Source organism: Microtus oregoni, unplaced genomic scaffold (assembly GCF_018167655.1).
Source record: "Microtus oregoni isolate MIOR12 unplaced genomic scaffold, Mior012 000027F_ref0000203, whole genome shotgun sequence".
NCBI lineage: Eukaryota > Metazoa > Chordata > Mammalia > Rodentia > Cricetidae > Microtus > Microtus oregoni.
This window is the reverse complement of record NW_024543086.1, coordinates 5,632,516-5,645,890: the sequence shown is the minus strand read 5'-3', so window position 1 is coordinate 5,645,890 and position 13,375 is coordinate 5,632,516. Positions and strand designations below refer to the sequence as shown.

Genomic DNA, 13,375 nt, shown 5'->3' with positions numbered 1-13,375 from the left:
CAACAAAGAGAACCCTAAGAGAGACATACATGGATCTACATAGGAAGGTGAAAAAGACAAGATCTCCTGAGTCAATTGGGAGTGGGGGGGGGGAGTCACAGGAGAGGGTAGAAGGGAAGAGGGGAAGAAGGGAAGGCAGTAGGAAAAATGTATAGCTCAATAAAAACAATAAAAAATAATAAAAGAGAGAAGTCTCATAAAAATACAACAGTTCCACAATTAGCAAGTGGTCAGGTGGCATTCTAAGCTTGGGAATCTAAAAGCAGAGACTGTGTGTGTGCTTAGCCAGAGAGATTCACAGCTCAAGGTAAGACCAAAAGGGCAGGTAGGGACCAGAACCTGGTGGCATTCTTTCTAGAGACAGGGTTTCACAGTGGGGAGGGTGCCTGAATTTCATCTGAACTCTGGCACAACCTTGCAATGTGACCCAAGGAAAGACTGTACTGCACCATGTCGAATCCAGCTTGGAGCCCAAACAAAGATAAGTCTAAAGCCAATATTTAGGGGGAACCTGAGCTACTCCTTACTCTGCCACACAATACCTCCCTGGTGCCCCTCCCCTTCTCTAGATTGAGCACCTAGTCAGGCGGATCCATGTGGAGCCTTTTCCTCTGGAAGCCTTCTGGTGCCACCTAGCAGAACAGAAAGAGGTACTACACCTGAGAGGGCTTCAGGCAGCGGAATCCTTTGGACAAGAAGTAGAGCTGGAGTTAAGAATTGGAGGCCAGCTGCTGGGAAGCGGCTGCTCGCTGTCGAAATGGGCAAGTTCATGAAACCCGGGAAAGTGGTGCTCGTCCTGGCTGGACGCTACTCGGGACGCAAAGCCATCATCGTGAAGAACATTGATAATGGCACCTCAGACCGCCCTTACAGCCATGCCCTGGTGGCTGGAATTGACCGCTATCCCCGAAAAGTGACGGCTGCCATGGGCAAGAAGAAAGTCGCTAAGAGATCCAAGATCAAGTCCTTTGTGAAGGTTTATAACTGCAACCACCTGATGCCCACAAGGTACTCTGTGGACATCCCCCTGGACAAAACTGTTGTCAACAAGGATGTCTTTAGGGACCCAGCCCTAAAACGCAAGGCAAGGCGGGAAGCCAAGGTCAAATTTGAGGAACGATACAAGACAGGGAAGAACAAATGGTTTTTCCAGAAGCTTCGCTTTTAGGTATATTTTTGTTTACATCATTAAAAGTTTAAAAAAAAAGAATTGGAGGCCAGTTAGGCCCCCTGAATACAAGTGACAATGTTGTGGCATGGGCAGTATATGAGGCCACTGTCAGTGGGACCAGGATCTAACTCTAATGCATGAACTGACTTGTGGAGCCCATTCTCTATGGAGAGACACCTTGTTCAGCCTCAGCAGGGGAAGGGGAGCTTGGTTCTGCCTCAGTGAGGTGATAGAAGAAACTTAGTTAACTTCCCAGGGGAGACCTTAACCCCTCTGAGGAGCGGATGGAGGGTGGAGTGGAGGGATGGTGGGGGGAGCAGGAGGAGAGGACAGAAGGGGAACTGAAATTGTATATAATGAATAAATAGATGATGATGATGATGATGATGATGATGATGAAGAAGAAGAAGATAGATAGATAGATAGACAGACAAATATAAATACATACATACATACATACATACATACATAAGAAAAAAACAAAATGTTAATTAAAAAAAAAGAATTGGAGACCACATTTCAAGTCTTGGTGGTATGGTTTCCATGGTGGCTCTAAACAAATTCTTTCATTGTTTGGTTTTTTTTTCCCCCTGAAACGATTCAACTCAGACTCCCCAAACTCTTAAGTTGGGTCCTCAATTGGTTCTAGAAGATGTTTGAGGGGGCCGGTTATGGTACAGGGATGTCCTCTGATGGCTCCCAAAACTGTGGTTTACTATCTGTGTGCATCTGTAGGAGTCTGTATAGCATACACACAAGAACACAGAGAAAGAAGAAGCTACAGAAAAAAAGTTTCCTGCCATGTCCCTAGTGCTTGGAATACGGCATCACATGACAGAACGATGCTGCCATTGGAGAAATCATGAATGAAACCAGTTTTCAGGGGCTGAGTGAAGCTGAGAAGGCAGCCACTCTTTGGGGAAGGGTTATAACCTTCTCAACCCCCTGAGGGCCCAGGCTGACAATGTTAGATCAGTAGATAGGTGTTAAGAAGCTGTTGTGCAAGGGAATCCTTAATGAAGGGCCAAGGCAGTCATCACTTCCAACTGTCGAGAAGGAAGCCAGAGCAAATGCATACCTTTCCTTTACACAGACCCTCAGGACTACTAAGGACCAGGCAACACTCCCATCCACCCCTAATAAACATGGTTGCTTACTATGTAAATAAAGCACAAAGCCAATATCCCTGTGCCTCTCAAGCACAGCACTACTTCGAAGTCCTAACTCTGTGGATAGTTAAACAGACACTGTCTTACAGCAGTCTGTAAGAGAGGTTCACCCCTCACAGGGAAGCCTGAGGAAAGGGAATCCAGGCACAAAAGTATTCTCAGACGTACTTGCAGAGAGGCTAGCCAACCAAACACTTGACTGAAGTTTAAAGAAAGTATTTTTTCTACATTTTTGAACCAATGATTTTAATTAGGCTTAGTTACAGGAGCATAGGTGAAGGGGTACTTTTTAAACCACCATGCCCGTAGCTACAGTGCTGAATAAAATGCCTCTCCCTTACCCAGCAATCACAATTAACCTACAGATCTTCAGAGAAGAATGGGGCCTGGTCTTAGTCACTGTTATATTGCTGTGAAGAGATATCGGGACCTAGGCAGCTCTTATGAAAGAAAGCATTTAATTGGAGCTAGCTTACAGTTTCAGAGGTTTAGTCCACTTTCATCATAGTGGGAAGCATGATCACATACATTGTATTGGAACAATAGCTAAGAACCATATCCTGACCCATAGACCAGGGGAGAGACCCTGGGCCTTGCATGGGCTTTTGAAACCTCAAAACTCACCCCCAGTGACACACTTCCTCTAACAAGGCTACACCGCCTAATCCTTTTCAAATAGTGACATTCCCTAATAACAACACAAACTGTGTGAGCTCCTCTGGCTCATCATGTAAGGGGCCCAATCTTGCACAGGAACAGGACAGGTAATAGAAAATGTTTTTCTTTAGGGTCAACAGTCACTTCTATTGCAGCTACCCTGTGATGAAAAGTTGCCACTGTATGCCAATGATGAATAATAAGTAGCCATGTCCAAGATCAACCAGCAATGTGTAAGCAAAGCTAAGATCAGAATTGTGCCCTATTGACACTCATTTTTGACCACTTTTTTCACCAGAGAGAAAATACCAATGGTTTCCATAGGTTTTGCATGCCTTAAAAGACACCCTCACACAGACATGAATGCAGACAAAACACCAAATCATATTTAAAAAAAAAAAAAAGACTGTTGCACCAAATGGGAAAATGGGGAGAATGATAAAATATGAGGCCACATGATAAATATGTGAAGAAATCAGTCTGACCGTGGGGTCTGTAAAGCTTTGAATAAGGACCTCCCTCATTGTCTCCTGGACTTGAACACTTGATCCCCATTTAGTGGCATTGAGGAGGTCTGGACTTGCTGGAGGAAGGATTTACTATGGGGTGGATTTGAGAGTGCATAGCCTGTCCCCACTTCCAGTTTGCTGATTCTCCTTTGTGTCTGCACTTGAGGATGTGATCCCTCAGCTTCTTGCTCCAACCACCACGCTTGCCTGCGGCCACGCCTGCCCTCCATGATGAACTCTTCACTCTGGAACCATAAGCCAAATCCAACTCTTCCTTCTGTAAGTTGCCTTGATCATGGTGCTTCATCACAGCCAACAGAAAGTTAACAAATATGGGGTCTTTCTAGAACTCCTCATATTACACTGTTTGCAGATGTATATTCGGGGGTGGGGGGCAAGGATGGACTATACCAGCAAAAGGCACCCTTCAAGTTCTCTCGTCCTGCTTGAAGAAGAAGAGATGAATTCTAAAGTCCATCAAGTGCTGCTGTTGAGCCCCAATTTTGCCCTCAAAAAACTCCCTCTCTCTCTCTCTCTCTCTCTCTCTCTCTCTCTCTCTCTCTCTCTCTCTCACACACACACACACACACACACACACACACTTTTATCCTTTTATTGGATGTTTAAGACATGTATGTGAAAATGAGCATGCGCTGCACTTTGTCCTCCCATTTATGCAAGACTTTCAAACAAGAAAATTAAGAATCCTAGACAACATAACACTCATTAAAACTCCAGTCAAGCCACCGTCCTTTTAAAGGACAGGATATAAAGTCCCAAAGAGAGGATGAAGAAGAGCCATCCCTGATCCCGAGTTGCTTCATGCACTTTCTCCACCATGACCCATTCGTGGACCATTCCGAAGTAAGATTCTATATCACCTACTTGACCCACTATCAGTTGAGTCAGAGGATGTCACTCGGGCCACCATCTTCATGACCATCATGACCTAATAATGAGAGATTCCCACCTTGGCAACAGATGATTTTCAACAACCCTTAGCTGCTTTATTCCAAAGAATCAGGCCTAAGAGTTCTCAAGTCAAGGTGGCAAGTGAGGATGGGGATATAGAAACCTTCATCCAGGAGATGCCAGGGAAGGGATTGCCTACATCTGAGGCTGGCCCTGATACAACAGGACACACGGGGAGCAGATGTTCTGTTCTTGTTCAGACAAGTATGTGGCTGGGTCAGGAGTCAACCCTGTGCTGCTCAGGGCCCAAAATATAAAACATCAAGGCACCTTCTTGACAGAAGAAAGTGAAAAAAGCCCCATCTAGATCTAAGAATCAGAAGGTCATTTCTCTTTCTTGCAAATTTCCTATTGTAAGGTTTTTCTTTCTCATCTAGTTAAAATAAGGAGGTAGGTATGAAGGACTCCGGACTCCGTGCTTTTCCTGAACTCAGACTGACTTCTCATCTATGAGAACATTTATGAAGTCATTCCTAGAAGCCCTTGAAACTTTCATTCAAAAGATCTCACTAAGAAATCATTTTTTCTAATGATGACGTTAGAAGCCAGATGGACCTAACTCTTTGCAAAGAAAATTAAAGGCACTAGGAGGTCAGCTGAAAACCTGCTGACTGGCTAAGCGTTCACAAATTACAAATATAGATTGGCGAGGGGAGGAGTAAGTAGGTGTCAGGAAACAAACCTGGAGGATATTAAGATAACTCTCAATGGAAATAAGGAAATACAGGACTCCATTTACATGGCCAGTTTCTAAGCTTCATCACCTGACCTTGCCTGACCTTGCCAGGCGTGGAGCCTAAGCTTTTAGGAACCATAAAAGATGGCTGTTGGCTATTCTGAGGACACCGTGTACCTTCTAATCCCTGTGTGTCTGCTATCCCCACCATGACCTCTATGCACCTATTCAGAGTCTCATCTTGAACAGCTGTCTATGGCTGTCCCTGCCCCTTCTCTCCTAAAGCTTTCTGCACAGCTCTATGGAACCCAGCACAGACCTCTGCCAGTGACTCTTGTCTGTGTGTGTGTGTGTCACTCCCAAAAGCCTGATGGAGTAGGTCATCAAAGATCTAACATTAGCTCTTCCGGAGCCTACACCAGACTTTGGTCAACAAGGGCAGTGGGCCAGCCCATAATGATGTTCGCATCTCTAGTCCTGAACACAAATCCAGAAGACAGAAGTTGAAAACGTATTTCCCATGACTTGATCTGCCTCTTCTACTCCGCATATTCAAAGACCAGATGATGATCTGGTTTTTGGGGAAATCATTAGTTTTGGAGAAATCATTAATTTGGGGGAAATCATTAGTTCCTTGTAACCTATATATTCAAAGGGCTCAAACAACAGTGAATTCTCTCTCAAATTCTTTCTCTTAATTCTTCCTCCTATCATTTTCTCTTTCCTCTCCCCAGTATACTTCTAAAGAAAACAAAAACAAAAACAAAAAAAAAAAAAAAAAAAAAAAAAAAAAACCTTTCCTTTTTCTCCAAATCCTCTCTAGGTCAGCTGTCACAAATAGGCTAAGCCTTATCCGCAGAGAAAGCCGTTTTCTGTTCAGAAGAGTGAAGTGGCCTCTCCAAGGGTGTACTGTTAAGAGCCTTTTCTTTCTAGGTTCTAGTTTTGACTAATGACCTCGGCCATAAATGACTAACGTGTTCTTGTTTTTCACCTGTCCTCTGTGTTGCTAGACTGTGGACAAGGGAAGCAGAGGTGTGGGGTTGGTGCATGGAGAAGAAACGTGACTCACCACATACAATACAGAAATGTCAGAGGCAGGCATCCACCAATATGTCATCAGAGTTTCTGTTCTTCTGCACCTCACTTTACAAGGAATTACCTACACCAAGGCTCAGAAGAGTGAAGTGGCCTCTCCAAGGGTGTACTGTTAAGAGCACAGCCATTATTCTGGCCCAGCAATGCTCTTGGACCACTTACTGAACCACCAGGCAGGCTAGTCTTTTGGAAACAGTAGGACGTACATCTGATTTTCTAGAACAATCTTGTCTCATGGACTCCCTCCAGGTGTCAGTCTAAACCTCTAACTGATTAAAACCCCTGCCTTGTCTCTTCCCAGAGTCCCCACTGGCACCCACTCCAGAGACTGACACGGAGCTTAGGAGAAGAAGAGGCATGTCAGAAGACATGTTGACATTGGCCCAGCTCTGAGGAGAGCTCCAGCAGCCCAAGCTGTGCCTACTAGACAAACCAGGCACATGTTAATCTCTGCCCCAGCTGGCTCCCCTCATGGGTTTGCTCACATGGGCATGCTCAAGGGGGCTCTGCCTGAACCATAATGCAGGAGGAAGGCACCCAGCCCTGCCTCTCTTCTTATTTTTAATTAGAAATTCCCATTAAAAACCACTACAGCAATGAGGCTCACACCAGGCAGTATACTTCAGGACAATTAGCACACTCTTCAGGTGGCTAAAATGGCCCCGCTCTGGCCTGGGGCTGACATAATTGCACAAAAACATACAGCCCACCAGAAGGTTCCCATATCAAATGGAAAAAGAAAAAAAAACAATTAGTCATGCATCTATTGGGCAGTTAGATCTGTAAGACAAGACTTAGTATTCACAATTTAAAAGATTGCCAGGGGTGGAGGATATATGAAAATCATCTCGGTATGTTCATAAGCAAGTCTCTAGCCTTCCCTGTCAGTCACAGCTCATGCTGGGGAGAGGGGTGGCCAACTGGGCAAGGCAGCCTGGTCGTGACTGTGTGTTGGGATCACTGGAGGCGGGAGCATTCCATTCTTGGAATGTGGGAAATAATTCATGGGGCAAGCAGAGTCTGGAACCCCTATGTACCTCCCTGCTATGTTCGGAATTCCCAGGCCACTAATTAAAACCTGCCTGTAAGACCGCTCCTGGCGGAGTCACCGAGATGATTCTGAAGAGTAAATAAAATGAGCGAATTGGAAGAGCAGAAAGGCCCTCTCCGAACACCGAACACCGGGAGAGCTGTGGAAAGCCGCCCCCAGGCCTCCAAGACTCTTTGAAGCCATACTCTTGGATTCCACGTGCACAAGCCTTTCGCCTGCATTTGCTCCTCTCTCTCGGCTCTGCACTGAACCATTGCAACTTCCTCGAGCCGGCAGCCCGGCTGTAATTAATATTCAACTGGCATTTCCACTGCACACTCAAACGCCTGCTCTTTCAGCCTTTTCAAATCCAATTCAGACCAAAGTAATCTTTGCCCTTGCATTTGGGTTCAGGCAGTGGCAATTGTTAGGACTGCAGATCTGGCCGTTTCTTAGCATTTATTGAACAGCAGAGAAGCCCTCTGCATGTGAGTGGCTGCCACTAGGTCTCCCGATTTTCAAACTAAAATTAACAAGCCAGCGAGACATTTGTACTGGGGCAGGAGGGAGGCATTTCTGGGAGAGATGTTATTGGTGGTTTTCATCGGGACCTACTGATGGAGGAGAGGGTTTGCAAGGCTTTGAAGTAACGATCGGTTAATAGGAGGCAGGCGCTCTTTGATCACTCGCTTGAAAGACCCCTGTAGTTTTTCCTTATTTATGGATCTACAGAAGGAGATAAAGCCAAAGAAGCCTTGATTCAAATCCTGAACGCATGCAGTGGGTGACCTTGAGCAAATGACTTTCTCTCGCCAAATGAGAGTTAACAAAAATGAGCAATATGCTTAAACTGTGTTCCCCAAAACCACCAAAATGTGTTCAGAATGGAGGATCGGTCCCTTTCTGCAAACACACCCCCAAGTGGCTCTTGTCCTACAGCTTCACATTCTAGGTCTCCTTATATTATGTAAACTTTTTTTTTCCGTCTTAATCTGTGGGCCACAAATGTTAGAAACTGAGCGCTGGTCTCTAAAGTCTTCTTTAGCCACGGAACTGGTGAAGTGTTGAGAACCAGGAAGGTAACAAAGAATCCACCGTGTTTCCATAAAAACAGCTTTAGGAGGTTATCTTGAGTGGCCAAAGAGACACTGGAGCAGCCAGAAGCACCAGATGAGCACAGCATCCCTGCAGAAAGATCATCTCGAGGTGGGGCTGGAGGGTGTGGAAATGGGGAAATCAGGACATCTCAACCATAATCTGCAGCAGCTACTTGGCCAGATCGAGGTCCCTCGGTCCAGGCTGACAGGTCCAAGAGGCCACTGGGCTGCAAGAGAACCACCAAGATGACTGAATAGAAGTGTCCTGGGTGTGACATGCCACACAGAAGAACCAAGCCAACAAAGGGGAGACTGTTTGTGAAGACAGTGATGAAGAGACAGATCTGAAACCGAGGTAGCAAATCATTAGGACCTCAGACCACAAGAAGGAAAGCCCACCTGGACAAATTGCAACTTGCGATTTCAACCCTGTCTCCCTGTGAGGGGTGAGGAATTGGGGGAGTGGGGGACAGGTGAAAAGTGACAGCAAACAGGATAGTAACGACTGACAGTTACAACTGCAAGAGCATCTCATCATCCTTACAGCCTTTAAATCCAGTTTGGGAAGTTGGAAAATCTAAAAGTGGCTGTTGTGTTTCAAAGAAAGAATGTATTTTGCGTCTAACATGCTCTCTAAACCCAAGCTATTACAACAGTTGGTGCTATCTGCTTTCTTGGTTTAGGGGTTTGCAAATTACTTCCCTGGAACAACCAGAAGCCTTGGACTCAGAAAACTCACAGGGAAGAGGCCAACCCCCCAGCATCTACAGCTTGAGGACCAGTACTGAGTCCCAACCTCACTTGCCCTGGCAAGAACTAGGGAAAATCTCCTCTCTGGCCCACAATCTTAGCTACTGTTACAACGTTTTGCCTCCATGGGCACATGTCTATAGGGGCTGGGGAAATCCTCCCCTGGGTCCTAGAACTCAGGAATGTTCCTGGCAGCTCCAGGAATGTAGATACTGTAGCTCAAATCCCTGTCAGAAACTGGAGCCATGTATCAAGAGCTAGGGAAGATGGCCTTTCAGCCAAAGGAAGGACTAGATGCTGATGGAAAGACTTTAGCATCCTTCTAGTTTATCCCTAGAGGACAGAGAGGCCCACCCACGGTCTACTGCTCTAGGAGCTCTAGTAACTATGATTTCAAGCTTTCCCACCATATCTTGCCTCAGATAGCCTGGGAGCATCTTCATTCACATCCAGCATTGCCAGGACCACTTTGACAAATCCATGAGCCCCTTACTCCCTCAGGACCTAGGAAAACCTCTCCATTGTGCCATTGCCTATACCTTCGGGACCACAGACATGAATTTCACAAAGGTAAATGTTACTTATACACGCCTAGAAAAAAATATATATATATCAAGCCCTGGAAGTAAATAACTGCCAACAAAGTGTGTTATATCCAGCTGTGTTCATTACTTTTCTGCTGTGATAAGCCACCACAACCAAGCCAGCGTACAGAAGGAACGGATTATTTGCCTCTGGTTCCAAAGAGATGAGTCTATCATAGCAGGGAAGCATGGCAGCAAGCAGCAGGCATCAGTGTTAACTGGATGCTGAGCAATTACATCATCAACCATAAGAAAAGGCAGAGGAAGAGCCCTGTGAATGGCTACAAGGCTTTGAAACCTCAAAGTCTGCCCACAGTGATGCACACCCTCCAGCAAGGCCACACTTTGTAGACCTTGCCAAACAATACCCCCAACGAGGAAAACAAACATTCAAATACATGAGCCCACTGAAGACATTCTCCTTCAGACGGCCACACCAGCAAAATTATTTTTTGAAAGCTGACGGAGAAATACAGACACTTCAAGACCAGCGCAAACCAAGGTAGCTCATAGCCACCAAGTTAACACTACAGAAGACATTTTTAAAAAAATACTAAGCATAGAGAAGGAAGGAAGGAAGGAAGACAGTCTTCATCAACTTCAGTCACAGGAGGAGAGGATCACATTCATGAGAGAACTACTGAACAAAGGAGACCTCAGGTGGACCCCACCACGTCTCACACAGAAAACCAACCGTCACCCAGTGCTTGAGGAGGGTAAGTGAAGAACCGGATGAACCAATGAACCAGAAAAATAACCCCCCGAAATCCTGCAATTTATAGACTGCTCTCAATAGGTAGTATAACTGGCCTCAACTTACCAGTAAAGAGAGGCACACTGACTGGCAGGCTTAAAAATCAGATCCAAGAGTTTGTCTCCAAGAAATGTTCCTTAAGGGTAAATCACCACAGGCTGAGTCAAAGCATGGCAAACCATCAGTCAGGTGAGTGGAAACTTACAGCTAATCGGCATAGCTGTGCTGATACCTGATAAAGTAGCCTTAAAACCAGAATTACTCAAGAGAACTAAGAAAGACCACTATAGAACAACGAAGAAAACAATCAGGAAACAACCATAGAGCTGGTGAGCTGGCTCAGGTGAAGACACTTTAACTGCAAAACCTGGCGGCCTGAGTTCAGTCTCCAGAACCCACATAATGGAAGGAGAACGGAATCCTGAAAGTGATCCTCTGGCTTCCAGATTTGTACCACAGCATGCACAAACGAAAGAAAGAGAAGGGGAGTGGGGGATGGAGAGATGAAGGGAAAGGGGGAAAGGAGGGAAGAAGAAAGGGGAGAGAGAGGGAGGGGGAGGGAGAGCTAAGGAAAAAAAACTTCTTAGAAGCAATTTCAAATTATGCACTGAACACCGAGGTTCCCAATTTCATTAAACAAAGATTAATGGAAATAAAATGCCAGATTGATCCTGATATAATAATAATGGGTGAGTTCAATATTTCACACATCCCTAGATAGATTAAGCAAACAAAAAACAAAGAACTCTCAAATTTTAACTATGCCATAGAGATTGGAGAGAGAGTCCAGCAGTTAAGAGCACAGAAGACTTGGGTTTGATTTCCCAGCACCCACATGGTAGCTCATAACTATCTATAATTTGATTTCCAGTGAGTCTAACACCCTCTCTGGCTTCCATAGGCACCAGGCACATACATGGTGCACAGACATACATTCAGGCAAAACACTTGTAAACATAAAACAAAATTAACTGTACCACAGATCAAATGACGTTAGCGGATATTTACAGAATTTTCCGTTCAATAGTAACATGATATACATTCTTTTCTTTATTCATTTCTTTTTATTGTTTTTATTGAACTATAAATTGTCCCCCACTCTCCTTCTTGTCTCCCCTCCCCTCTTCCACACTTTCCAGTCCCCCAACATTCCCAGGAGATCTTGTCTTTTTCTCCTTCCTAAGAAGATTCATGTATGAGTATATATAAGTATGTCTCTCTTAGGGTCCTCTTTGTGGTCTAGGTTCTCTGGGGTTGTAGACTGTAGGCTGGTTATCCTTTGCTTTATGTCTAATATCTGCTTATAAGTGAGTACATGCTATATTTGTCTTTCTGGGTCTGGGTTACCTCCATTCAGTATGGTTTTTTTCTAGTTCCATTCATTTGCTTGCAAATTTCAAGATGGAATTGTTTTTTACCGCTAAGTAGTACTCCACTGTGTAAATGTACCACATTTTCCTTATCAGTTCATCAGTGGAGGGGCATCTAACCAGGTTCTGGCTATTACAAATAATGCTGCTATAAACATAGTTGGGCAAATATCCATGTGGTATGATTGAGCATTCTTTGGGTATATGCCCAAAAGTGGTATTGCTGGGCCTTGAGGTAGACTGATTAATAATTTTCTGAGAAATCACCATACTAATATCCAAAGGGGCTGTACTAGCTTGCACTCCCACCAGCAATGCAGGAGTGTTCCCTTTATCCCACAACCTCCCCAGCATAAGCTGTCATCTGTGTTTTTGATCTTGGCCCTTCTTACTAGTGTAAGATGGAACCTCAGAGTTCTTTTGACTTCCTCTTCTCTGATGGCTAAGGAAATTGAGCCTTTCCTTTAGTGCCTTTCAACCATTTGAGATTCCTCTTTTGGGAGTTCTCTGTTTAGATCTGTACCCCCATTTTAATTTTGAAACAGGCCAAAAATCAAGTTTTACCAAATACAAAATAATTTAAATTGTATTTTGTTTGTAATAATAAAGTTCATAAGGCCATAAAGCTAGAAATCAATAGCAAGAAGAGCTACACAAATACACAGATTGAATCAATCTTGAATGAAGAATGGGTCATTAGAGAAACCACAGAAGAAGTTAAAAGTATCTAAAACCAAATAAGAACGAGTGTGAACTCATTGAAACCTATGAGAGACGGTTAAGTCAATTCTAAGAAGAAAGTACATAGTTATGAGTGTTTATAGTAAAAAACAATGAGAAAAAATACCACATAAATAACTTAATAATAGATTCCAAGGTTCTAGACAAATAAGAACAACAGAAACCGAACATACAGCAACAAAATAATAATAAATGGATATTATATCAGAAATTAATTAAATAGAGATTAAAGAATAGTAGTACATAGAATCGAACACAAAGTTGGTTCTTGAAATGATAAACAAGATTGGTGGTTGTTGAGTGCCAAATAGCCCTGAAAACATACGTACAAGTAACATTATATACACTGAACAGATATATATTTTTTCTATGTGTATCCAAATACATATAAATATATAAAACGATAATTAGTGGTCGGGCGGTGGTGACGCACGCCTTTAATCCCAGCACTTGGGAGGCAGAGACAGGCTGATCTCTGTGAGTTCGAGACCAACCTGGTCTACAAAAGCTAGTTCCAGGACAGGCTCCAAAACCACAGAGAAACCCTGTCTCGAAAAAAAATAAATAAATAAAGCAAAAAAATAAAAATAAAAAAAAACGATAATTAGTGAAATGACAGGTCATGGACTTGAAGGATAGTGGGTAGGGGTATATGGGATGACTGGGAGGAAAAAAAACAAAAGGAGAAATGTAATTAAATTATAATCTCAAAAATAAAAAGGTAAAAAAGAACTGACAATCTTCTAGTCAAACTAACTAAAAGAGAAAGAAAACCAAAACTAAAAAAATAATGATTGAAA

At 43.8% G+C, this 13,375-nt stretch overlaps 1 protein-coding gene across 1 annotated transcript; it reads left to right on the top strand.

The window, feature by feature from the left end:
* Positions 1-185: 185 nt before the first annotated feature.
* Positions 186-1,424, top strand: LOC121463851 (60S ribosomal protein L27-like). Its single transcript, XM_041676365.1, has one exon. It carries the CDS (start codon positions 758-760, stop codon positions 1,166-1,168), a length of 411 nt encoding a protein of 136 aa, XP_041532299.1. The 5' UTR covers positions 186-757; the 3' UTR covers positions 1,169-1,424.
* The last annotated feature ends 11,951 nt before the right edge of the window (positions 1,425-13,375 follow it).